This window comes from Pectinophora gossypiella, chromosome 17 (genome assembly GCF_024362695.1).
Source record: "Pectinophora gossypiella chromosome 17, ilPecGoss1.1, whole genome shotgun sequence".
Taxonomy (NCBI): Eukaryota; Metazoa; Arthropoda; class Insecta; order Lepidoptera; family Gelechiidae; genus Pectinophora; species Pectinophora gossypiella.
The window spans coordinates 11,398,268-11,423,221 of record NC_065420.1 but is presented as its reverse complement, the minus strand read 5'-3'; the positions used below and the strand labels follow the sequence as shown (position 1 = coordinate 11,423,221).

At 39.8% G+C, this 24,954-nt stretch overlaps 2 protein-coding genes and 1 long non-coding RNA gene across 3 annotated transcripts in view; 2 read left to right on the top strand and 1 right to left on the bottom strand.

The window, feature by feature from the left end:
- Positions 1-24,954, top strand: part of LOC126374250 (uncharacterized) — a 131,882-nt gene that overhangs the window by 37,189 nt on the left and 69,739 nt on the right. The gene's annotated exons all lie outside the window — the stretch shown is intronic.
- Positions 13,485-15,482, bottom strand: LOC126374167 (protein AATF). Its single transcript, XM_050020648.1, has 2 exons — positions 14,581-15,482; positions 13,485-14,454 (listed from the first exon to the last, which is right to left on the bottom strand). Exons 1-2 carry the CDS (start codon positions 15,423-15,425, stop codon positions 13,536-13,538), a joined length of 1,764 nt encoding a protein of 587 aa, XP_049876605.1. The 5' UTR covers positions 15,426-15,482; the 3' UTR covers positions 13,485-13,535.
- Positions 15,877-24,786, top strand: LOC126374154 (origin recognition complex subunit 1). The gene is made up of 9 exons (XM_050020622.1): positions 15,877-16,038; positions 16,134-16,374; positions 16,483-17,464; positions 17,860-17,956; positions 19,626-19,798; positions 20,640-20,737; positions 22,665-22,927; positions 23,719-23,944; positions 24,393-24,786. Exons 1-9 carry the CDS (start codon positions 15,947-15,949, stop codon positions 24,648-24,650), a joined length of 2,430 nt encoding a protein of 809 aa, XP_049876579.1. The 5' UTR covers positions 15,877-15,946; the 3' UTR covers positions 24,651-24,786.

The window sequence follows — 24,954 nt, the reverse complement described above, 5'->3', positions numbered from 1 at the left end:
TTTGGTATTATGTATCTGTTATCTTATGATTCCAGCAGATACTTAGTTTATTTTAATGTATACCTGTAATTTTCTTATTCGCCGAAAATGAAAGGAACGGATGATTGAGAGCTGTTAATTATAAAATGAATAACATAACACAGCACTATCCTGTATCTTCAAACGTGTAGGTAAAGGTGTACAGTATACACATACTTTCCTCGCAAAAAAAATGGATAAGTAGGTACATTAATAAAAAATGTTTCGGCTATTTAAAATAATTATTTATTTCCAAGTCGATCAGGTAAATTAATGTCCAATTTCCATGGAATTAATCAAAAAGTTTTCAGTGATATTAAAAACTTTGACACAATTTGATTTAATTATAAGTAAGTAGGTACTAGTGATGTGCCGGATCGTTAAAAATGTATATCCGCGGATACGGATCTGAATACGGATATTTAGTGTAAAGATCCGCGGATACGGATCTTTATTTTCTTAAAAAAAAAGATTAAAGTTATAGTTATTTCATTGTTATAACAGTAATATTTTATCTTGCTTTCATTATAAAGATCTATCTATCTAAATGTTTGCAATATAAAGGTGCCAAATATTTGATTTTAAGAAATAAAAACAATCTGAATGGAATTTTATAGGTTTTTATTTAATAAATCTACTTAATCACCTGAAAAAGATCCGTAAAAGATCCGCGTGAAAAGTAACGGACACGGATACGGATACGGATTTTTCTTTTACCTCGGATATCCGCGGATACGGATACGGATATTCGGAACATCACTAGTAGGTACACACGTGACTTTTTAATTTGTTACGAGTTTCATTTTGCCTTCACGTGGAACGTTCCAGACGTTAATAAAATTTAAACAATCCAATCGTTTTAGGCGATCCTCACACGGCATCGCGCATCTATGCGGTTGACAGTGACGGCGAGGTCGCATTGGCTTAGCGTCACATTGGCTTAACATGGTATAACAAAACCAGGTATGCTCAATCCTATGACAAACCGCCATTGCTAGCCCATTGATGACGTAAGTGTTACCACTGTGTTACCCTTAAATTGGTACATCTCCCCTCAATCAACAGGAGGGGGTACGGAGCATACTCCACCACGCTGCTCTACTGCGGGTTGGTGGAGCGAATTAAAAAAAAAAAGATCATCAATGAACAACAACATTGCACGTAAGTAGGTAACTACGTACGTAGACTAGCAAAATGTTCGCGTTGTTCGATTTAAATTGGAGAGCAGCAAAAACGGAAACAGAAAACCATTCATCGTTTTTACAATCAAGGAGACATTCTAATTTTTTTCGTTATGGAGTCACTAAAACTCTGATGTAACATTAGACTTATTGTAGGTACCTACTGGGACGGGATGCAAGAAGAAACCTGCGCTGAGACGTACCTTTAGTGTGTGATACCTACGAAGGCATCCCTCATAGATTGGATCCTTTCACAACTACGAAATATATTAAATTCTAAAGAACATGATATATCGTAGCTGACTGACGTATCTGTATTTTTTTGCTAAAGCGATTTGCGTCTTATTGACAATTGAAAAAGGTGTAAATCAGTTTCGCCAAAAATTGCAAATACGTCAGTTCGCGACATCGTCAACGATATGTTATCGACATGACAAATAATTGAATCCGACCTACGACGGGCAAAATACTTGATAAGTTTAAAAACATTGAAATGCTAGCCAAGACCAGTAGATCAAGTCGCTTGCTGCAACTGTCTTATTTACCTGTACACCATCTACCGAAATATAATAATGTGTATAACATGAGGAAGTGGGAATACTTACTACCAGATATTTTAAATAAATTGCCGAGCGGGCTACACACAGTCATGTGTGTAGGAACTAAACAATGTAAAATATTGTTCGAGATATATATATGTAGTAGCTACTAATTAAATGTAGCGAGTTAAGCGCATTCATTCGCTCCTCGCATAAACTTGTACGGATCTTCTGTTTAGAGGGGTGTCTTATTTTTTAAGGATTGAATTGTTTTTCTGATATTTAATAAATAAGTAAATAAAAAAAACACGCCGCGCTCGGCGCGACATGTAACGAAGGTTTTGACCAATAGACGCAGCGAATTCTGTCGACGTGGATAGACAACGTACATCTATTGGTCAAAGCCCTCGATATATTTCGAGAAGCGCTGTTGCCATGCCGCGAGTGCTGACCCTGATTATGGAGAGTAATTCTACGAAATAACAAGTCGAAAATTGATGTATAAGTAACTTCTAAAGCTTACTTCTTTGAACTTATCAAAACATTGATAAAATTGTGGTTATTAGGTACAAAGTTTCATCATTTTTCCTCTCAAAGTTTAGTATTCCACACCTCAAGGGATTAGCAGTATTTTTCCGTTCTTCAAGAGTGGAATTTTAATATCTATAAAATATAAAAGTAAGAAAGATTCACTTTCTTTTTGGCTTCCTTCCCGCGGAGAATAGAAGTTTGCTTCACAATTTTCTCTCGAATCAGATAATTATTAGTTCATTCTTTTTCATTTCGGCAGTTAATTATTTACACTTTTTGGTTACTATGGGATTACAATGAATCTTAATCAGTTTACAGAAGAGCTCATCGTTGTAACATACTTACAAAACATTTTAGTTTAGAAAGTAAGTACCTTGATACTAACTGCGATACATTTGCATTTAGCCGACATATAATTAAATGAAGGGCCTCCATGGTCCAGTGGTTTGAGCGTTGGGAGGTCCCGGATTCAAATCCCGGTGGGGACACATCACAAAAATCACTTTGTGATCCCTAATTTGGTTATAGGACATTACAGGCTGATCACCTGATTGTCCGAAAAGCACGTTAAGCCGTTGGTCCCGGTTACTACTTACTGATGTAAGTTAGTAGTCGTTACATGAGCCATGTCAGGGGCATTTGGCGGCTCGATAGTAAACCCATCACTAGGGTTGATGGGGTTGGTAGTCCACCTCACAACCCACACGATAGAAGAGCCGGGGTCATAAGGATAGTTTTGGGTGAATTTCTTGCGGATATCTATCACGTTTTCCATACAGAATTTTCACTTTGCGGTAAGCTGCTTAATTTGTATTGGGTATTTAAGCTCGCCAACAAACTGTTTTGCAGTTTAGCGAAACATAATTTATGTAAAACTGCAGTGTATATTTTTGAATAAGTAAATAAATGAATAGAGAAGAGAAGAAGAAGAGAAGAAGAAGAGAAAAGGTGCACGTCGTGTCGTATCAGGAGGTGAAGGTTTTGGCGGGAAGAAGAGAGGAATGGCGATTACTCCACCGACAAGAGCGCAGCTCTTAAATAAAGAGAAATAAATGAATGAAATGAAATAGTAGTATATCAATGCTAAGTAATTATAAATCAAATTTAGATACTCCATCTCGAATAATATAGTCTCTTAATTTTTATTATACAAGGGTAATGGAATCCCTTTATCATTGGATGGGATGAATTGAAAACATTGTCGTGGTCGCGACATAGCAACAACAGAGTTTAAATGAGACACAATGAAAGAAGTTTGAATATGTGTCTAAGTACACATATTATGTTAGATAAAGAGAAAAGTCACTGTAGTCCTGTCTTCTTCTATCGTGGGAAGGGTTGATAAGGTTGGTCATCCACCTCACAACCCACACGATAGAAGATCTATATAATGTAAAAAATGTGAATGCAATTAATTAAGTTTTGAAGGCTTTACCTATTTATTATTGTGAACTTTCATAGTTCAAAATTTTTGGTTTGCGATTTGTGTGGGTAATAAATAAATAAATATTAACTGATTATTATAAAAGTAGGTAGGTAGTACTTAAGTAGTAGTACTACCTACCTAAGTAAGTAAGTAATAATGGTTAAATTAGGTATTGTAATTGGCAGCCCTTAGACGTCACAAACATAGATGCGCGTGTTGATAATGTCAATGTGTGGTGTCTGTGTAAAATGAGGTTGTATGAAGTGTCCGGGGTGTGGTAATAGTTAATTACTACGCGTCTCTTATATAAAAATCCTTGCACAACTGTCGGAGTAGTGAAATCCTTCTATTTTCAAAAAAATAGGCTTTTAGGGGGACGATCTTATTTATAAACCTACTTGACTTCCGGCGTAATTCAAACATCCCACGTACCGACGCCTGTCAACACGATGGCAAATCAATTGGGTTAGCAAACAGATCTAAACCTAAAAAAAAAAACATTTAATTTTTTCTATTTATAACTTATTTATGAATTTTAATAAAGAAAAACGGAATACACAGGCTGTTTTTTCATAGAAATTCCAGTAATGTTTAATAAAAAGCGGTCAAGTGCGAGTCGGACTTGCCCATGAAGGGTTCCGTAGCAGCAAGTAATATAATGAAAGGTAAATTGCGGTTTACGATTTATGACGTACTTATTAAAAAAAGCTACTTAATAATAATTTTTGAAGAGCTATCCCACACGCATGGGATTGATGAAAATTTTTTTTTAGTTTCAGGGGGGTTAAAATGGCCACATCGAAGCAATTCATCTAAGAAAGCAATATTGCTATTTGACTTTTGTTTGCATTGCGCACTTACTTTTATATGCGCAAATGTCAAATCGCAATATTGCTTTCTTAGATGAATTGCTTCGATGTGGCCATTTTAACCCCCAGTTCTAAATATGGGCAACCCCCCAAATTTTATTGCTTCTATTTTTGCGTGAAAATATTAATGCGGGTCCCAGAATACATGTACTTACCAAGTTTCAACAGTATAGCTTTTATAGTTTCATACGGACGGACAGACAGACATGACGAATCCATAAGGGTTCCGTTTTTGCCATTTGGCTACGGAACGCTAAAAAGCTTATTTAAAAAGTTGATCGGTAAAAAATATTATATTCTATTAAATCTCGGTGAAGCGTGGGTTCACCTAGTGATTAATGTATGTTTTTTTTACCTCTTACTACGCCAACTGGGAATGTGGGAATGTAGTAGTGAGCTTATTTTATGATATCATTAGCATTCGGAAAACGCGAGATAGTAGAGAGAGAGAGAGAGAGAGATAGAAAACGTTTATTCAAACAAACAGCACACAAGTGACTTATTAGCCCTAGTTTGAAAACGTCAAATGTTTGTACCTACCTTACTTAACCTGCTTTAACCTACTTACTTAATTCTTGATTTTTATAATTGTAAAAGGGTAAATATCTTAGCCACTATTAGGTGGAGACTTGTAATTAGCCTTTAGTTATTGTCTGGTTATTATGTTAGAAAATGTATATGGCCGTAAGTCTTCCTCAAAATAAATAAATATAATAATAATATAATAAATAAAACGAAAACGAGACATTGAAATAACACTTATAGGCTATAGACATTTACACAAAAGAAAAGAAGTAAAATTAATGACAAAAGTGTTGTGTGAGATAGTGTGCATTTATTTGAAAAGGTAAAACGACTCAGCATATGTTTGCCGCAAAGGGAAGCAAACACTGATTTTCAGTTGCACCTACATCATTCGACAAATCCCCGGGAAGCAGTTATAGATACTGCCCGCCGGCGTGGTCGACGATTTCCCTCATTCAGCGCTTATCGCTATCGACCCACTAGGGTCGATTAATTCTTTCAAATATTTTTCCTCTCAGACGACGCCCTGAGCCGAGGTTCGCGCCCAACTGGGCACCCTCAGGCCCGTTGTCTTAAACGTTGTACCGGGTGAGAGCCTTCAGCGCTCCCCATTTGTCCGGCCAAGTAGTTAATGCCATCTGCGGCAAATCTACAATAAGTCACGTCAAAAAAAAAGTTATAGATACAGTTAGATACATAGATATAAAAGTGTAGTGTCATGGCTTCGAATTCCGGCTCGGGCTATAAACTGAATACTGAATAGGCTTCTTGACAACCTAGTCAAATGAGATACTTCTTACGAAACGTCAAAACGAATTTCTTTGGAGTTTGCATGGAAATACAGACCTGTGACGTCATCAATAAAAGCGGCCATACGTCGTACTCATTGTTACTTTATTCATAAATAAAATTCTAAAATAAGTGGAAAAGTAAAATGAGATTGAAGAAAGAGAGAGAGAAATATATCTTTATTCTGTAGGTAACATAACGAACGTTTCATCCGCCTAAAACTACTGCAGCTTCTCACAACCTGTATAAGTAGTCGGGGAAAAGAAGCTGCAAGAAAAACGTCGGCACAGGGCCCTAGACGTTAAAAAAATAAAAATAAAATATTGTTATAACAATTGAGTAATTTAGCTGCCTAATATCAGTTCTCAGACAGTTAATCCCATACATTCACATCTAAACAATCACTAACTTTATAATAACCTTTTTTGCAAAGTTTCTCTGAACTGGACTATCACGGATTCTCCCACGACAAATTGTAATCTTCCACTAAAATATTTAGGTAAGTAAGTACCTATCAAACGCATCCTTCTTCACTTCCAATTAGGCGAGTGTTTGTTTTGATGGCACGAAAATTGAGTGTATATATCAATTTTATTGGCAGATAAGTGTGTATTCTCTATGTTGTTTGTGCCCGACGATAACCCCCACTCGACCTGCTCACTGGAACTGATAACACACATGTTGTTCTGACATTCAGACACTACGAGAAACGACCGAAACTTAGTATTACTGCTACATGACGTAATTCATTCTATTTTAGCAGTTCGAACATAGGATAAAGAATAATACTACGTATAGAACGGTAACTCTCCGTGCTGTGGTAGCCCAGTTGGTAGAACACTTACCTCTCACTTTGAGGTTGCAGGTTCGAATCCAGCACAGGCCTAAACCAATGACTGTCGAAAGTTTTCGAATTCATGTTTTGGATCATAAATGATTGTCACATGCTCGGCAGTGGCGAAAAAATTATGAGGAAACCCACATACCGGAGAAATACGTTTCGGAGGTATGTGACCTAACGTGTATTGGGTTTTCCCTTCGCGGGTTGGAAGGTCAGACAGGCAGTTATAAAAAGGCTGCTATAAAAAGCCGGGCCTGTCGAATCTTCAAGTTAGGTAAGCGGACCCTGTTAAATCGGAATGACGTAACGATGATGATGTTGACAAGTAATTTGATAAATTGCCTAGTTTCGCAGAGTGTCTACAACACGAGTTGCACACCTCACGGGCGCGTCGCATGCTCGATTGCGCAAGTCGCTCCCGGAAGCAGGCACAAATCCGAAAAATAATTTAATTGATTAACTTTATTTCTTACTCGCCGAACGAATAATTAGGACAATATCAAAACAACGACCAGGAACGGTTTAATTGGCAACGCAAGCGCACCCGGACACTTCATACAGAAATGACAATCTTATCTTTTTTTGACGTGACTTATTGTAGCTTTGCCGCAGAAGGCATTAACTACTTGGCCGGACAAATGGGGAGCGCTGAAGGCTCTCACCCGGACAATCTTACCGTGTACCGCCCATTTTGTTGATGGCGCAATTTGGCCCTTATAGAAAGTCAATCAAATATCTTTTTCACTAAGTCTTCTTCTTATCGTGTGGGTTGATGAGGCTGGTATTCCACCTGGTGTCAGGGTTATGGTTGAGCCGCCAAAGGCCCCTGACATGGCTCATGTAACAATTACTCACGTTCATCAGTAAATAGTTACCGGGACCAACGGTTTAACGTGCCTTCCGGAGCACGGTTCATTTTACTTACGGACAATCGGGTGATCAACCTACAATGTCCTAAGTCCTAACCGAACTAGGGATTACAAAGTGTTTTCGTGTTATGTCCCCACCGGGATTTGAACCCGTGGCATCCGAATCATGAGCCCAACGCTTAACCGCTGGACTAAAAGTATATCCTATAAGGAAATTTATATCTTCTATAAGTATGTACAGTCACGAGCAATATAATATACCCACTTTAGGACTCTGTCGCACTAACATATTTGACATTTAGTAAGACTTACAGTTCAATTTGTCAAAAAAGTTAATGTGACATGGTACCAAAGTGTATACATATTAATGCTCGTGACCGTACAGGCTAATCTCGACGACCACTCATACAAATGTATTTACTGCTGTTTTAACCGACTTCAAAAAAAAGGAAAGTATCAATTTTATTGTTATGATCTGCATTTCACCAAGAAGATTGTAGTGTAAAAATCGTCCCAGACAAAGCCGAAGTCAATTCACTAGTTAAGAATATACACAATACGCATTTGCTAGGTAAGCGTGATTCACCCTAGACCAAATCGTCACTTACCATCAGGTGAGATTGTGGTGAATCGCGAGCCTATTTTAAATCAAATAAAAAAAGAAACAAAAGAACAAAAGCAGGAATCCCATACTTTTGTTGTTATCCGAATAAATACCTAACAATTCACGCGAACCGCGCGCCGCTTGGCGACCTTCCGATTTTAAACAGCAAAGTTATAAAAGCCTGCGGCAAACCAATTAAACTTACCATTTCCAAGGATGGATTTGATAGGCATTTGTTTCTATAGTCTTGTCGCCATAGAGCAACACAACTTGTCGCTAATCAATAAATAGGTGCCTACCTATACCTTATTTTATATAAAAGAAAAACAAAATTATTATCAGGAGAGAGACTGAATCAACAATTTGTTTTTTCTTTATTTGAAAAAGGAAAGAAATGGACATCTCTTTTTGTTAAAATCGACTTTCTGTAAGTATTCCATTTTCAAATTATTCGCCGTTGAGAATTCAAAATCGGTATTATTTCCTTCCTGGTTCCGATACTAATTCGGTACCTCATCGAGTCTTTTCAGATAAATCGCCGTGGAAGGCTACCGATATTCGATGTTAAAGGAAAACCCGTGATTGAGATCCGAATTTGATTTGCACCATTCAGGAAAATGAAAGCAAAAGTCTGTGTATATAAGTAAAAGTAAAAGATCATTGAGGAGCTCGGTGGCGCAGCGGTTAACGCGCTCGGGCTGCGATTGTTGAGGTAAAGCAACTTTCGCAAAGGCCGGTCATAGAATAGGTGACCACAAAAAAAAAAGTTTTCATCTCGAGCTCCTCCGTGCTTCGGAAGGCACGTTAAGCCGTTGGTCCCGGCTGGGCCCGCGTGATGGTTTAAGGCCCGATCTCCCTATCCATCCATAGGGAAGGCCCGTGCCCCAGCAGTGGGGACGTTAATGGGCTGATGATGATGATGGATCATATGTAATACATTCTACCTTCACGCAAAAAAAGACATGACATAACTCACGATTATGGATAGTCCCAATGAGGGAATTTCCAGACTACGTTGTACGAGGCCTGTGCCCAGCAGTGGGACGTATCATCATCACCAGCCCATTAACATCCCCACTGCAGGAGCACGGGCCTTCCCTATGGATGGATAGGGAGATCGGGCCTTAAACCACCACGCGGGCCCAGTGCGGATTGGTGGTTATATATGTGGTGGGACGTATATAGGCTGTTTATGTATAGTATTTTGGAATAATTATGTACCCGCAGTACCTAATGAGAAAATAGGTAATTATCACGTTAAAGCTGTACAACGCCATCTATATTGTTTTTGGTGAACGTAACCTGGGGAGTTCCTCATTGGGGTGGTCAGAGGTACGTCCAACGCAACATGAACTGTGTACGGTCACGAGCATTAATATGTAAACACTTTGGTACCATGTCACATTAACTTTTTTGACAAATTGAATTGTAAGTCTCACTAAATGTCAAATATAGAAAAACGACGTGCAGAAATCTGCTATAGCTGAGCATGTACTGAAGTCGGGCCCTAACCACTGGATCGAGTTTAACAATCCACAAATATTATCGCCAGAACGTCATTACATCCCCAGACTCGTAAAAGAGGCTATTGAAATCAGAAAACATAAAAATTTCAACAGGGAAGACGGGTTCAAATTATCGACCATGTGGAATCCAGTAGTAGGTGTTGTAAAATGCTTGAAACGGCCTAATGTGGTGAAAAAACGTGAGGACACAGTGAGTGCGGTTTGTCGTAGTGAGTTTGGTGCGAGTTCAGATGGTTCCGAACATTCCGAAATCAAAAACATAAACAAGCGGCAAAGAAAGAGGGTAGACAGATATGTCTGCCCGTAGAAAATTATGGATCTACCTACTCCACTCCAATCTCATCAGTCATCCCGTGATCATGGTACTTGCAACAGTGTCGAAATATCGGGAGTCTCATATCCCCATTTAAACGCGGTAAGAACCCGTTATTATGTGTTTTAATTATTCTAAAGTGGGTATATTAAACTATACGTCCCACTGCTGGGCACAGGCCTCCCCTCAATCAACCGGAGGGGGTATGGAGCATACTCCACCACGCTGCTCCACTGCGGGTTGGTGGGTATATTATATTGCTCATGACTGTACCCACAGTTTAATAATGGTATGTGCGCCAATTATTAAGTCTTTCCCCCGGCTATACAGGTTGTGAGTTTAGCCGTTGGTCCTGGCTATTAGTTGTAAAACACCTCTATGAACCCGCAGAGGAGCAGAGTGGTGGAGTATGCTCTATACCACCTCCGGCTGATTGAGGGGAGGGGTGTGCCTAGCAGTGGGATATAATAGGTTGTTTTTAAGTGTTTGGTGAGTCAATAAACAAGGCTGACGAACCTACGTCATGCTATTTTTTTTTTAAAAAAGAGAACGTCTAGGGGCCTGTGCCGAGGTTTTTCTTGCAGTTTCATTTTCCCGGCTATACAGTTTGTGAAACGCTGCAGTAGTTTTAGGCGGATGAGACGTTCGTTATGTAAAATCGACGATTCAAAGTGTAACTATGTTACCTACTGAATAAAGATATTTTTGAATTTGAATTCTTCCACAAATGTCTTCTGGAATCAGCATAATACACAGTGTTAGGAGACCCGTATTGCTTCACAAAGCAACAGAGCAGAGGTGTCACTAACATCCACAGATGGATGGATGGATGGACATCTGTGGATGTTAGTAACACCTTTGCTCCTGCATGCGTGCAGAAAACTGAGAGAGATGATTCAGACCATAATCCTGAGTTGATATCATATGGAATTCCCTGTCGGAAAATTCATAAAAAATGTTATGTTGCGTCGGAAAATTCCACTTGATAGTAACTCAGAAACATGCGCTGAATCATCCCTCTCAGTTTTCTGCTCGGTGTCACTAAGACCCTGTATGTACGGTCACGAGCATTAATATGTATACACTTTGGTACCATGTCACATTAACTTTTTTGACAAATTGAACTGTGAGTCTCACTAAATGTCAAATATGTTAGTGCGACGGAGTCCTAAAGTGGGTACATTACATTGCTGATGACTGTACCTAGATGAGATATCACTAAAATATCATTTAAAAAGTAAGTAGATCAATGTTTAAAAAAATTGTGAACTAGGTGTTCCTACAGGACAGCAACCCAGTGAACTAATTTGAACATTCCAACCGTAAACCTTAGTCAGGACCTAAGTAATTGATAGGTGTTCATTAGTCCACACCGCCTTCAATGTAGGAGACAGTTAGACCTATATTGTAATTCAGCTAGAAGCCTAAATTAATTAAAAAGCTCTCAAACTTAGGGTGGTGTTAAAGAACTAATCTCAGCTGAGACAGCCCTCAAGATCATGCTCAAGTCCCTGTTTTTATATGAGAACTGTCACATTGACAGTGGGTGGTATTAATTAATGAACTACTTAATCTCAGCTACTCTAGTCTCGAGACTGCCCTTAAGATCATGTCAATGAGACAGTTCTTATATAAAAACTAGGACTTGAGCATGATCTTGAGAGCAGTCTCAGCTGAGATTAGTTTATTAATACCACCCTTAGACTCAGATAGGGTGTGTCAGGATTGTAGCAAATGTCTCTGTCTCCTGCCTACCCTAGTAGGATATTAAGCGTGCGTGACCTTGGGCCTTATCCAAGTTGCATAATTCCACGCGGACAATGTTGCTAGCAAACAAAATACTAGTAGGTACCTAAATAAAACTAGCTAGCTTAGGTAAGTCGCTTAAATTATCCAAATTGCGTCTATGTTGTTCGTAAGGTCGTAACTGATCGCTTACGTAAAATAATAGCCCCGTCGGTATCAGATTTCGTAACACACCCCTAAGCCTTGACATCGAACTTTTATGAGATGAAAAATTGTAGTGCGCAGTACACATCCGCCGTACAAAGCCGCCGACCCGCCCTGGGCGGTAGGTTGGGTCATTGGTGGCCATTGCAATTTTATGTAATTCTCTATGACGGGCTCCCTCAATCAGCGCTTATCGCTATCGACCCACTAGGGTCGATTAATTTTAAATATTTTTCCTCTCAGACGACGCCCTGAGCCGAGGTTCGCGCCCAACTGGGCACCCTCAGGCCTGTTGTCTTAAACGTTGTACCGGGTGAGAGCCTTCAGCGCTCCCCATTAGTCCGGTTAAGTAATTAATGCCGTCTGTGGCAAAAAAAATCTACGGCAGGAGATAGGCTGTTTGTGATTTGGTGACCCCCCCCCCCCCCGACCCCCGTTGACATAAAAAAAGCTGGATCCGCTACTGCGCCCGTCGCCACGTTCCGGCTACCTAAAAGCTAAAAGTATCATGCGGCCGCTGACATTTTACCGACATATCGCCGTCTTTCATACATAGACAAATGAAGTACCTTTCGCCAGGTTTTCCGATTTGTCACGTGTGAAACCGCCAAAAAGGCTTGCGACAAAATATTGCCATCATAAACCGGCGGGTCGGGTTTGGTGTGTATTCCGCTTAAGGTACACAACATACCTATTTAAGGGACTTATACATGTATGTACACTTGCAAACTTATTTCGGCAAACCCAAACCACCAGAACTATAACTTGCAATCACTCTTGAACTCACTTGGTATAGGAGTCCTAAGATATCGGTATACTCCGGAAACTCCATACAGAAATCTTGTACTTACCGTGTCAGCGAGACGGGCTGTTTGCGCAGGCTCCCCTGATCGTCACTAATTTAAGAGCCGCCCACGCTCTTGTCGCTTTTGTCGGTGTAGCATTCTCCATGCTACTTTTTAGGGAAAAAATAGGGCAGTTACGCCCTCCTCTATGAGGTAAATTATGCTCGCTCCAAGCTCGTTTCGGTGTGGAACGGAATGTCAAATTCAAATATACATAATATGTTTATTCAGTAAGTAACATAGTTGCTCGTACACTCGTCGTTTTTTGGATAACGAACGTCTCATCCGCATAAAACTACTGTAGCTTCTCACAACCTGCACGTAAAACCTAGGCACAGGGCCCTAGATGTGGCCTTCATGTACTGCGACAAAATAGTTCTTCATAATGGAGAATAGTCTAGTTGACTTTTGGGACATCTATTCCGCATAATATACTTCTCATCAAAGAAATCGTAACATCGTATTTTTGTTCAACAAAACACACAAGTTTCATTCAATTTTACATTTTTAGAACATTAAGAATTCAAAACCATGCACACTTTAAAACGTCATCTACTATTGCTAATATTCTACTCCTATTTAAGATTTCCTTATTGGAAGATTAATCGATTTTTTTGATAAGAAGTGTAATTAACAAAACTACAAATAAAAATCAACATTTAGAATAGATAAAATGTGTTTTATTGGGTACCTAATTTACTAGAAAGCATCAGTTTTTAACCTTAAAACCATTTTCTAAATTAGCATTTAATCCTACATTATTATGCTCAAACATTTTACCAAATAATGAACAGTACAATTCGTTGGTACTCTCTTCATTCCAAGTGGTACATTTCTCTGGTGCCATGTAATTAACTAGTTGATTATGTACTACATACTTAATTTTTCGTCCCTTAGTAGCTTTTGTATCCACTTTCCTTTTCATTTTACTCCTCATTTGTTGTAAAGCTATCCATTGCCTACTCAGCTGAACAGGATCCGATATATCTGCTGATTTACATTCAATCAACTCTCTTAAAAGCTGGTGATAGAAGTCACTGTCATCAAATATCTCTGGAATATACTCATCATCTTCTTTACGGTCTTTTACTTTAGGGGCATCTGTTCCGTTTTGCTCCTTCTCTTCTTCTGTAGTTTCTCTCTTATAACCAATAATGTCATACTCTGACCGTTTCAACTGAGTTCTTTTAAGTAGCTTCTCTTTATCAGATAGAATGTACGATATTTGTTGTAAGATAGTGTTAGTAGGAGCGTTTTTATTTTTAATATTTGTAGCAGCAGCTAACCGTGTTTTTTCATTCCATTTCTGGATTGTTGAGTCTCTGAATGATTTGAATGCTTTGTGGGACCGTAAAATGTCATTTTCATAGTCTTCCAACTTTCGTTTTTTGGTAGGTGTGATATTTGTTTGCTTTTTCGTTGTGTCTTTTTTTATTGTGTCATCTTCTTCATCTTCAGTGTCTGATGGTATCTCTTCATTATCTGTGTCACTTGGGATCTCTTCATCATCATCATCCACTTTAGTTTTGTTAGGGTTTTCTGACTTTGTGTCTTTTCCTTCTACTTTATTAGCTATTGTCTTTGTTTCTGGATAATTCTTGAACAGCACATTTTGTAATGTGAGAAACCTAGAACAAGAAAATATTGAAAAGATTAGGATACAATGAATAAAACTATTAATATAGCTATTTATAAAACTAAGCATAAAAATATCATTATTAGGCAGCAAGTCTTAACAAAGTGGTTATACTTACTTATCCAAAACACTAGCAATATTGGTTTTAGCTGTGTTACATTCTTCAGTGAACTGATTACTCTGCTTCAATTCTTTGTAGGTATCCGGCATAGGCATCTGATTTGCAGTATTCATACATCTTTGTAGATGTATCCTCATCTCTAGAAGCCCCTCCCAAATGAGCAGTTGGTTCCTCACACAAGCCCCCTTCTTTGCTTCCTCCGAGACATTTTGCTTCTTAACATGTTCAAAACTTTCCTTCATCGGTTCATCCATCTGACTGATATCATATCCTTCACCATCTTCACCTTCGCTCTCTTCATCATCCTCTTCTTCATCTTCATTTTCATCATCATCCGAGCCTTCTATCTGCTTCTTAAACTGGGTTATACTGTAATCATCACTTTCACCTTCAGAGGAAAAATCTTCGGAATCTGATGAAGCTTTGAGCTTTTGTTTCGACATCTGTGGTAGTTGTGGTTCCTCCGTGTCCAAGTCATTAGAACTGTCGGAATCGGCATCGTGCAACGTAAGATCCTTGCCTGACACATGGTTACCCTCGTCTTCTGAGTCACTCTCTTCGTAATCTTCAGAGTCGTCTCCTTTCAACTCTTTCCGCGATACAACCTGACCCTCATACTTTTTGCTTACCTCGCTCAATAAATTAATATTCCTCTTACGGAAATCACTAATAGCAGTCTCATCTTCGCTATCTGAAGAGCCCAAATCCGTCTTGGTAAGGGTTTGAGGTTTAGTGCCAAATACCTGGTCATCTTCTATGTCTGCTTTCGGTTTTACAGTCAGAGCATCTGCAATTTTGTCTGAGAGAAGAAGTTTAGCAGATTTCTTCAGTTTCGGCTTCATATTTAAGCCGTAATTTGTAAATTATCGACACTTAAAAACACATGCACGAAACGTGTTTATGACATTGACAGCTAATGACAACTTAACAAACGTTTATAAAGAAAATATTGAGATTACGAAGCATATAGAAAACAACAATCCATAATAGTTGACTTTAGTCTAAATAACAATTATATTTAAAAAAAAATACTAATGATATCAATAATACTGTTTAATAATTAACGCTGTCTTAGACTTCTGTTATAAATTATTGAAATTTTCTGAAAGTAATAAAAAAATAACAACGTATAATCTTCATAATATAACAGTATTCGTAAACACAAAGTTATAAACCGTACATTTCCGAAAAACTCGATTAAATGATCCAAGCGTGGACAACCCTATGGTTTACGAACTGGCGCCAAAAAATTGACAGCAAAACAAAGTCGGATTCGGATATCGGTCGGTAGGTACCTAGTGCTTATTTTATAACCTACGTAATATATTTTTAAGCTCGCCATTTATGTTTTGCAATATACAGAATGCCTAAGAAAATAGTAAATAAGTCTGTTGCGTGGATTGGTGATGAAATTGTTACTGATCAAAAATCCTCGATAACTTTTCGACATTACGAGTAAGTAACTCCATAACAAAGATCTTTCCTTAATTCATACTTATATTTCCTTCCTGCTTCATAATAGTATCATAATATGTCACTATACGTTACAGAAAGTTTCAATTCAAAAATATTGTGGGTGAAATTGGTGATTTCGTGCTAGTTTCAAATGCTGATTCTGCGGAGCCGGATACGGAGGCAGGATGCGATGCGGCCCAAATACTAGCGCTCTACGAAGACACCACTAACAAGAACGATCCGTTCAGAGCCAAGGTTCAGTGGTACTCCAAGCCTGCAGATGTACCAAAATCTTGTTTCAGTAATGCTGAGCCCATTGAATTCCTTGATAAAGAAGTAAGTTTATAATCGAAATTAGAATTAGTAATACTCTCAGAAGCATTTTATTTTCTTAAATCTTATACATTAACAATTCTTATTCATACAAAAACATTTAATTTATAGGTATTGGAGGACAACAGACCGTTTGACACCGATGTGTCAATAGAAACATTCTTCAAAAAATGCTCCATCACCCTTACTTTTACCAAAGACACCGATGTAGACTTAACGTCTCCATACCATTACATTTGTCGGTATAGATTGGTAGCTGTAAGCAAACGAAAAGTCCAAGTTGAACCAGTCTTGGAACAAGAACGTAAAGCGTTACAGTTACTCAGCACACCAGCAAAGTCTACTCCGTCAAGAACACCAAAAACGCCAAGTAGTCTTGTGAAACGAATGAGCAGAGTATCAATTTCTGAGCAAAAGAATTGGAGTGTAAGCAAGAATGACGGCACTAAACTGTTGCTCAAAAGAGCTATTTTAGCTGATAAAAATGAAAAAGACTCACCAAAAAAATTAACTCCCAAACCCACCCCTAAAAAGACTGAAACTCCTCGAAGTTCAAGTAAACTAACTAGGAATAACATAGAAGATTTATTATCTATGGAACTACAAGAGAATTCTGATGAAGAGCTACCAACTTTAATCATCAGACAGCACGTGGTGACAACACCGAAAAGAAAAACATCTGTAGCTAAACCTATTGAAGAAACACCAAGAAAAGTGTTAGATTTTGATGATGATGAAAAGGAAGCTTATTCAACAAGGTCTGGGAGAGTTTCTAAAATCCCAGTGAACTATGTAGAAATGGAATTATCTCCAGTTAAGAAGACCCCTACAAGAACTCCTAGAGCTGTAAAAGCTCCAGTAAATTATGCCGAACTAGAAACTTCTCCAGTTAAACATACACCAAGGAAATCCATTCGTAAACTGATTGATGACATTGATGATGACTTTAATGTGCCCGCTCCTAAGACTCCTCGTACACCTAAGACCCCCAGGACCCCTAGAGTCACTCCAGGAAAGACACCTAAAAGACGAATTGTCAGTCAGTTGACTCCAACTATTCGGTCTAGAGCACATTCTGTAGATACAATAAATGGTAAGTAAAAAAAATTCTAATGTAATTTTCTAGGTTTTTATTACATAGTTCTATTTCGGACGTAAGACCACAAAGTGCAGTTTGGAAATACCTAAAAGTATTCGCAGGCTAGTAATTACAATTTTTTTATTCGTATTTTCCTCCACCAACCCACAGTGGGGCAGCGTGGTGGAGTATGCTCCATACCCCCTCCGGTTGATTGAGGGAAGGCTTGCCGCCAGCAGTGGGACGTATATAGGATGTTTATGTATTTGTATTTTCCACACATCAACGTCTAAACGTCTATTTTTCGTGATACTTGTAATTGCTGGATAACTCCAGCCAGCCTAATTCCCCAAGGAACACCTTCAGATATGTGATTAATAATTATCTACTACAACTATGTATGTTTTCAGAATACTTGCAGGACAATAAATCACTGCCGGGCAGAGAGTCTCAACTTGCAGAAATATTGGCATTTGTGAGGAGCAAACTGCTAGATGCCACCAGCGGGTAAGCCAACAACTGATATGTTTTCTATTGACCACTGATGTTGCATGTTATAAAAACATTAACAAAATTCAGTACTTTATATTGAAAATAAGCTAATAAGTAAGAGTAAAGTAAAAGAGGAAAATACCCAAACTTTCATTCCAAGCTCATCATCATCATCAGCCCATTAACGTCCCCACTGCTGGGGTACGGGCCTTCCCTTTGGATGGATAGGCAGATCGGGCCTTAAACCATCACGCGGGCCCAGTGCGGATTGATGGTTATTAACGACTGCTAATGCAGCCGGGACCAACGGCTTAACGTGCCTTCCGAAGCACGGAGGAGCTCGAGATGAAAACTTTTTTTTTGTGGTCACCCATCCTATGACCGGCCTTTGCGAAAGTTGCTTTACTTCAACAATCGCAGACCGAGCGCGTAAACCGCTGCGCCACCGAGCTCCAAGCTATTACATCAAAATTAAAGAATTTATATTATTGCTCTTCTTGAATTTAAATAATGTCACTGTAAAGTACACATATGTGGTAACCAAGCGATAATATAGAAAAGGTCCTTACATGTACATGATAAAATAGAAAAGGTATAAAAAAAAATCAAACATTGTAAGAGCGTACTCGCCGACAAACTGGTCTCAGTTTGGCGAGAGAATGATTTTTGTAAACATGTAAAATTTTTGGTTCAAATAAATTTAAAAGGAATACAATAAAAAAAAAAACATTTATTTGCAGACAAAAAAGTCCATAGATGGTTAGTATAAAAGAAAATCTTACACACTATGTTAGATATATAATAATAGGAGGTAAGTATAATATTGAAAAAATAAAATAAAATGTGAGTACACCCCAGTTAGACACCGGGAAAACGAGAAGCCACTCACCGGCAGCTCACCGGGCCGCACAATAAATATGTAGGTCCGTGAACCGCCTGAAAACGGCCGCGTCCATCCTATCCGCGATCATCTTCAGGATCACGTTGGGGCTCCCCCGCAACCTGCGCACCAGAGACGCACTCTTCTTGCGCATGATGGCGTAGAAGTCATCCACGCCAGCATCCGCAAACATGCCTGATGCACTACAATAGCGCGGGAGCCGCAACATGGCCCTGAAGGTATTATTATACTGGACACGCAAGGCATTGTAAGTTTTAAGCTTGAGATTGGTCCATAGTAACAACAACATAAAATGAAAAACACAAGTGCAGGGACATACACGCATCAGGTTATGCTGTAGTGTACTTAAATAATAATAACCTCAGGATTATATTCCATTTGGCGTATTCAGAGGTAAATTCATCGCCAGATGAACAAAGTAAATGACCCCTTTTTCTCACCTTTAGATCTATCTTTATTTAGTAGGTAATCAAAATTTCATAATTTATCTTTGACCTAGGAAACTACCAAATTGTTTATTCTAATGTTACTTTTAGTATAAATTCGTTCCAGGTGCGATAGTTTTGCCAGACTGTAGGGTGTCTCCCTGATGCGGGGCAGTTTTTCAAGACCTGGGATTTTTACCCCCCGAAGCTCCTTCTGGGAGAACAACCCTGTCAGTGAGTCAGTCAGTGGGTTTGCAGCTATATATATTTTAGTATAAATATAAGCTGTTGGTGTTCCAAAATCTTTAAAGTATATTTAAAATGAATAAATTCCTACAGCTTTTATGTCTGTTTCCAGATGCATGTACATCTCTGGAGTCCCAGGTACAGGCAAGACGGCGACAGTGTGTTCTGCGCTGGACATCCTCAAGGAGGAGGCGGACCTGCCCGCCTTCCAGCTGGTGGAGGTCAACGGGATGAAGATCGCAGAGCCCCGGCAGGCCTATGTGCAGATCTATAAGCAACTTACTGGTATTAATTATGTTAATGTTGCTGTTTTGTTTGTTTTAATTATGTTGTTGTTTGTCATAGCTGGCGAGGAGTGGACGTATATACACCTCTGCCTACCCTTTCGAGGATACAGGCGTGATGCTGTATTTTATTGTGTTATTCTTCAACCTGTCGTGCCTGTGTGTGTGTGTCGTTATTCATCTTTTCCTTATGATAATATTAAACTCGTGGTCATATCCACATTAACCACAAAATTCAGGGTTATCGACCCCAAATAGCGCTACCTATTCCGATCGCGTTGGGCTCACGATCCCCCGAGGAAGCCCCGGGTTCGAATCTCGGTGGGAACTTATCACAAAAATCACTTTGTGATCCCTAGTTTGGTTAGGACATAACAGGCTGATCGTCCGAAAGTAAGATGCTCCGTGCTTCGGAAGGCACGTTAAGCCGTTAGTCCCGGTTACTACTTACTGATGTAAGTAAGTAGTCGTTTTGGCCACAATAGATCTAGCTAGGTCGCAGTTGGCATTCGGGCTGCGTTAGATCGAGCCCTCTCAATACACAAGTATGTAGTTGTTACATTACCCATGTCAGGGACCTTTGGCGGCTGAATAATAACCCTGACACCAGGGTTGATGAGGTTGGTATTCCACCTCACAACCCACACGATTAGAAGAAGTGCAGTACAGTCACGAGTACTAATATGTATGCACTTTGAAACCATGTCACATTAACTTTTTTGACGAATTAAACCGCAAGTCCTATTACGTGTCAAATATGATAGTGCGACAGGGTTCTAAAGTGGGAACATGATATTGCTCATGACTGTACACCATCTAAATCATTTTATGTTATTTCACAGGTAAATCTGTTGTATGGGAGCAGGCATGTTCTCTGCTGGAGAAGCGATTCACAAACCCTGGACCTAGAAGAACCCCAACTGTATTACTTGTGGACGAGGTAACTTTTAATATGAGTAAAAAGATCTTCTTCTTCTTGTCGTTTCGATGGCATTAGATTTCTTCAGCCCAGTATTCCGCCACTCGAACAGCATCCTCGGTGGCACTCATCAACCCCTCTCGCGTGCAGGTATCAGGGCACGCGGGGCAAGTTATCAGATGAGCCTATGGCGTAACACCACACACGCAGCTCAGATCCGACCCGATGAGAAAACCCCACCTGGACAGGTTATCTTTACTTCGGCCAACCTGTGTACGGAGTCTATTTAAAGATTTCCAGGTCGGCCTGGTTAGCTCATAACCCGGTGGAAGGTTCTCCGAGAGGGGGACAAATGGAGTAGGTAGCAAAAAGTAGAAGGGTAGTAAAAAGATAATACTTAGATATGCAAATAGCGTCATTTAATAGTTCTGAAATTTTGTTTTGACTTGTACCTTTTGTTACCTGATCTCATTGTAAATAGGCTGTTACAAAGTCAAATGCTCTATTTTTTACTAGCGACCCGCCCCGGCATCGCTCGGGTGCAGTGCTGAGTAAAAAAATTAATTATTTACGACATCACATTAAAAACCTCAAAAATAATAGTATATCTCCACTATTTAATGGATGTTATTTTATTATACATATAAAAATTCCTCTTGAATCACTCTATCTACTAAAAAAACCGCATCAAAATCTTTTTTTAAAGATTTAAGCGTACAAAGGGATATAGGGGCAGAAAAAGCGACTTTGTTTTATACCATGTAGTGACGGTTTCGTCGCAACGGATTTTGATCCAACGACAATTTGTATGGAAATACTGTCTGTATGACGTCATCAATAAAGGGGGTCTACCATCGCACTCGTTAAAATTCGAAAATAATTCAAAAAGATAATCGAGATTGATTTCTAGATTGTAATTTTATTTTATACAACACAACATACAATATCATTACCAATATTCTAATACATAAACATAATATAAAAGTAACACAATTTATGTAATCTTAACTTATAAATTAACAATTCAAGACCTTACGTGTCTAATCGTATTATATTTCTAGATTAGCATTTTATAATTTATCTTTGGTGTAAAATACCCTATTCTCCCTTTAGGTATATTTTCTCCAGTGCACATCGTGACTAATTTAAGAGCCTCGCTCTTGTCAGTGTAGCATTCTCCATTTTTGTCTATCAAAGACCCATTCCTTCACTTATAAGACGTTCGCCTTCTCTTTAATCTGTTCCATGTAAGCTTTTCTTGGTCTTCCCCTTCCTCTCTTTCCTTGTAGCTTCCCTTCTATGATGATTTTAATAAATTCGTCGTGTCTTATTAAGTGTCCAATCATCTTGCCTCTTTTGTCCTCAATAACTCTCAATATTTGCCTTTTTCCTTACTCTTACTTGCACTTCCTCATTAGTAACTCTTTCAGTCCAACTTATTCTTTCCATCCAATCTCTCTCTCTCTCTTTCTGGTCTAGAAGAGCTCAATAAACTCACCCCGGCGGCTGTAAAGTGGCTTTAAAAATTTTGATTTGTAATTCACGTACGAAATATGCAGGTTGAGAATAAGCCGTAGGATAATAGTAATAATTATTATTATTCTTCCTCTATCGTGTGGGTTGTGAAGTGAATTACCAACCTCATCAACCCCGGTGTCAGGGTTATAATTGAGGCGCCAAAGGCCCCTGACATGGCTCATGTAACGACTACTTACTTACATCAGTAAGTAGTAACCGGGACCAACAGCTTAACGTGCCTTCCGAAGCACGGATCATCTTACTTTTTGGACAATCAGGTGATCAGCCTGTAATGTCATTACCAAACTAGGGATCACCAAGTGATTTTTGTGATATGTCCCCACCGGGATTCGAACCTGGGACCTCCGGATCGTGAGCCCAGCGCTCAACCACTGGACCACGGAGGCCGTCATTATTATTTATCTTCCAGCTAGACGCCCTGTGCACGCGTCGCCAGGACGTACTATACAGCATAATGGAGTGGGCAGCACACGACTCGGCGCTGCTGACGGTCCTCGCGGTGGCCAACACCATGGACCTGCCCGAGCGGGCGCTGGCGGCGCGCGTCGCCTCGCGCCTGGGCCTCACGCGGCTCACCTTCCCGCCCTACACGCACACGCAGCTGCAAACCATCGTGGCCACGAGGCTGCAAGGCGCGACAGTCACTGCTGATGCTGTTCAGCTCATCGCCAGGTCTGTACATTTATCCATTCTAGAATTTAATTAAAAATAAAATATTTGGTGCTAATTTCAGTACACACCATCTAATTTTATTTTAAGTTATACCTGTCATTGTCTTATCTGCCGAAAAGGAAAGGGACGGGTAATCGACAGGCATAAAATTTAAAGAACTCACGTCAATTTTAGGCAGAAATCTAAAACAACCCTATAAAAAAAATACATTGGCTAATAATCCGACAGAATTAAGTGGACAGCCCACGTCAAACGGGTTGTATATCCGCGTGATGACTACTGATATAAGTTATTATACGTATATGTGATATATAAAAGTGTAGGTAAAAAAGTAAGATGATATTAGATGAACGAGTAAGAGAGAGACAGGTACGCGAGACAGAGATACGTGTGTGAGAGAGAAAAAATATGATTGAAGATGTATTCGGTTGAACAGTGTGGAAGAGCGAGAGGTATGAAAAAAGGAGACAGAGGGGGAATGAATGACGCGTGTATAGCTCGTAAGCGCGCGTAGCGCGTAAGGCTTTTTTTCTCTTAATTCTAATATTAAGGTGTTAATTCTATTCTGTGTAGTGTGAAACCGTTTTAAGATAATATAACCATGCCGTGTATAGTATACACATTTTGGGTTTCAATCTAGTTATTACCCAAATCTGCAACCTTTTATTTTCTCATGCCACGATTGATACCTGTGCTGTGTACCCTTTAAATAAATAAATATAGCGAGTTATGAAGACTTCAGTGTTTATTTTCCCGCTCCCTCCCACATATATGTATTATTAATATTCCAGGAAAGTAGCAGCAGTGTCTGGCGACGCACGGCGAGCGCTGGCGCTGTGCTCGCGGGCGCTGGAGCTGGCGGCCGCGGAGGGCGGGGCGGGCGCGGGGGGCGGGGCGGGCGCGGGGCTGCAGCACGTGCAGCGCGCGCTGGGCGAGGCGGCCGCGGGCGCCGCCGTGCGCGCCATACAGAGCTGCGCGCCCGCCGAGCGGCTCATGCTGCGGGCCGTGGCCGCAGAGGTACTACAACGCACTATACATGATAAAGTGGCTCTGATACCTTTTTAAGCCGTCCGCTAATATCGATAACATAAGCTCCAACTATATACCAATTGGAGTAGTCAGAGGTACATCCGTCGCAAGATAAATTGAGTACTCAAACTTTTAGGCTGCGTTTCCATTGACATGGAGCTGAGCGGAGATGTGCAGAAATCGATCAATCACCGTGAGGGAGACAGTGACAGAGCGTCTTCGTTTTTCGCTTTGTCGAAGGCTGGGATTGGTCACATCCGCACATCTTCGCGTCAGTGGAAACCCGGCCAGACCAACGTGATAGTGAGCCATATCGCCGTCAATAACGATCGCTAAAATCAATAATATGACGCAAACAACAATATGTTACTGACAATTTATAACTTAGTGGCGATCTTGAAGACTGTTATTTCTGTATCACTTTTCTTACTCACAGGTCGAAAGAACCGGTTCAGACGAGACGACTCTCTCCAGAGCCCTACAGACGGCGGCGGCCATCGTGGCTCTAGACGGGCGGCCGTACCGCGCCGCGACGCAGATCCGCGCCCCGACAGCCTCACAGGCGTTAGCCATATGCGCCCAGTTAGCCGCCAGTCGACTGCTGCTTCTAGAACCTAAGCCCGCTGAGCCTAGGCTATTGTTGAATGTCAGCGTCGATGACGTCCATTATGCTACAAGGCAGATTACTGTTTGATTCTTTTGCATTAAAGACTGGTTTATCAAACAGCGATGAAAGAAAGGTCTGCCTGCGTGTAGTAACTGCATTGTCACCGCTATAGTTGGAACATGCAGCCCTGCATTATCCATGTTTACTTGAGACAATTACAAAAACATGTTTTATTTGGGACTAGTTTTCCTCCCGTGTGGACGGTAATATGTAATAATGTAACTTTCTACTGGTGAAAGATTTTTTAATATTGGTTCACTAGTTTCATAGATAACTTTTTTTTTTAAATGGCTTCGCAACGCATTTAGCCAAATACAAGAAATGACCATAG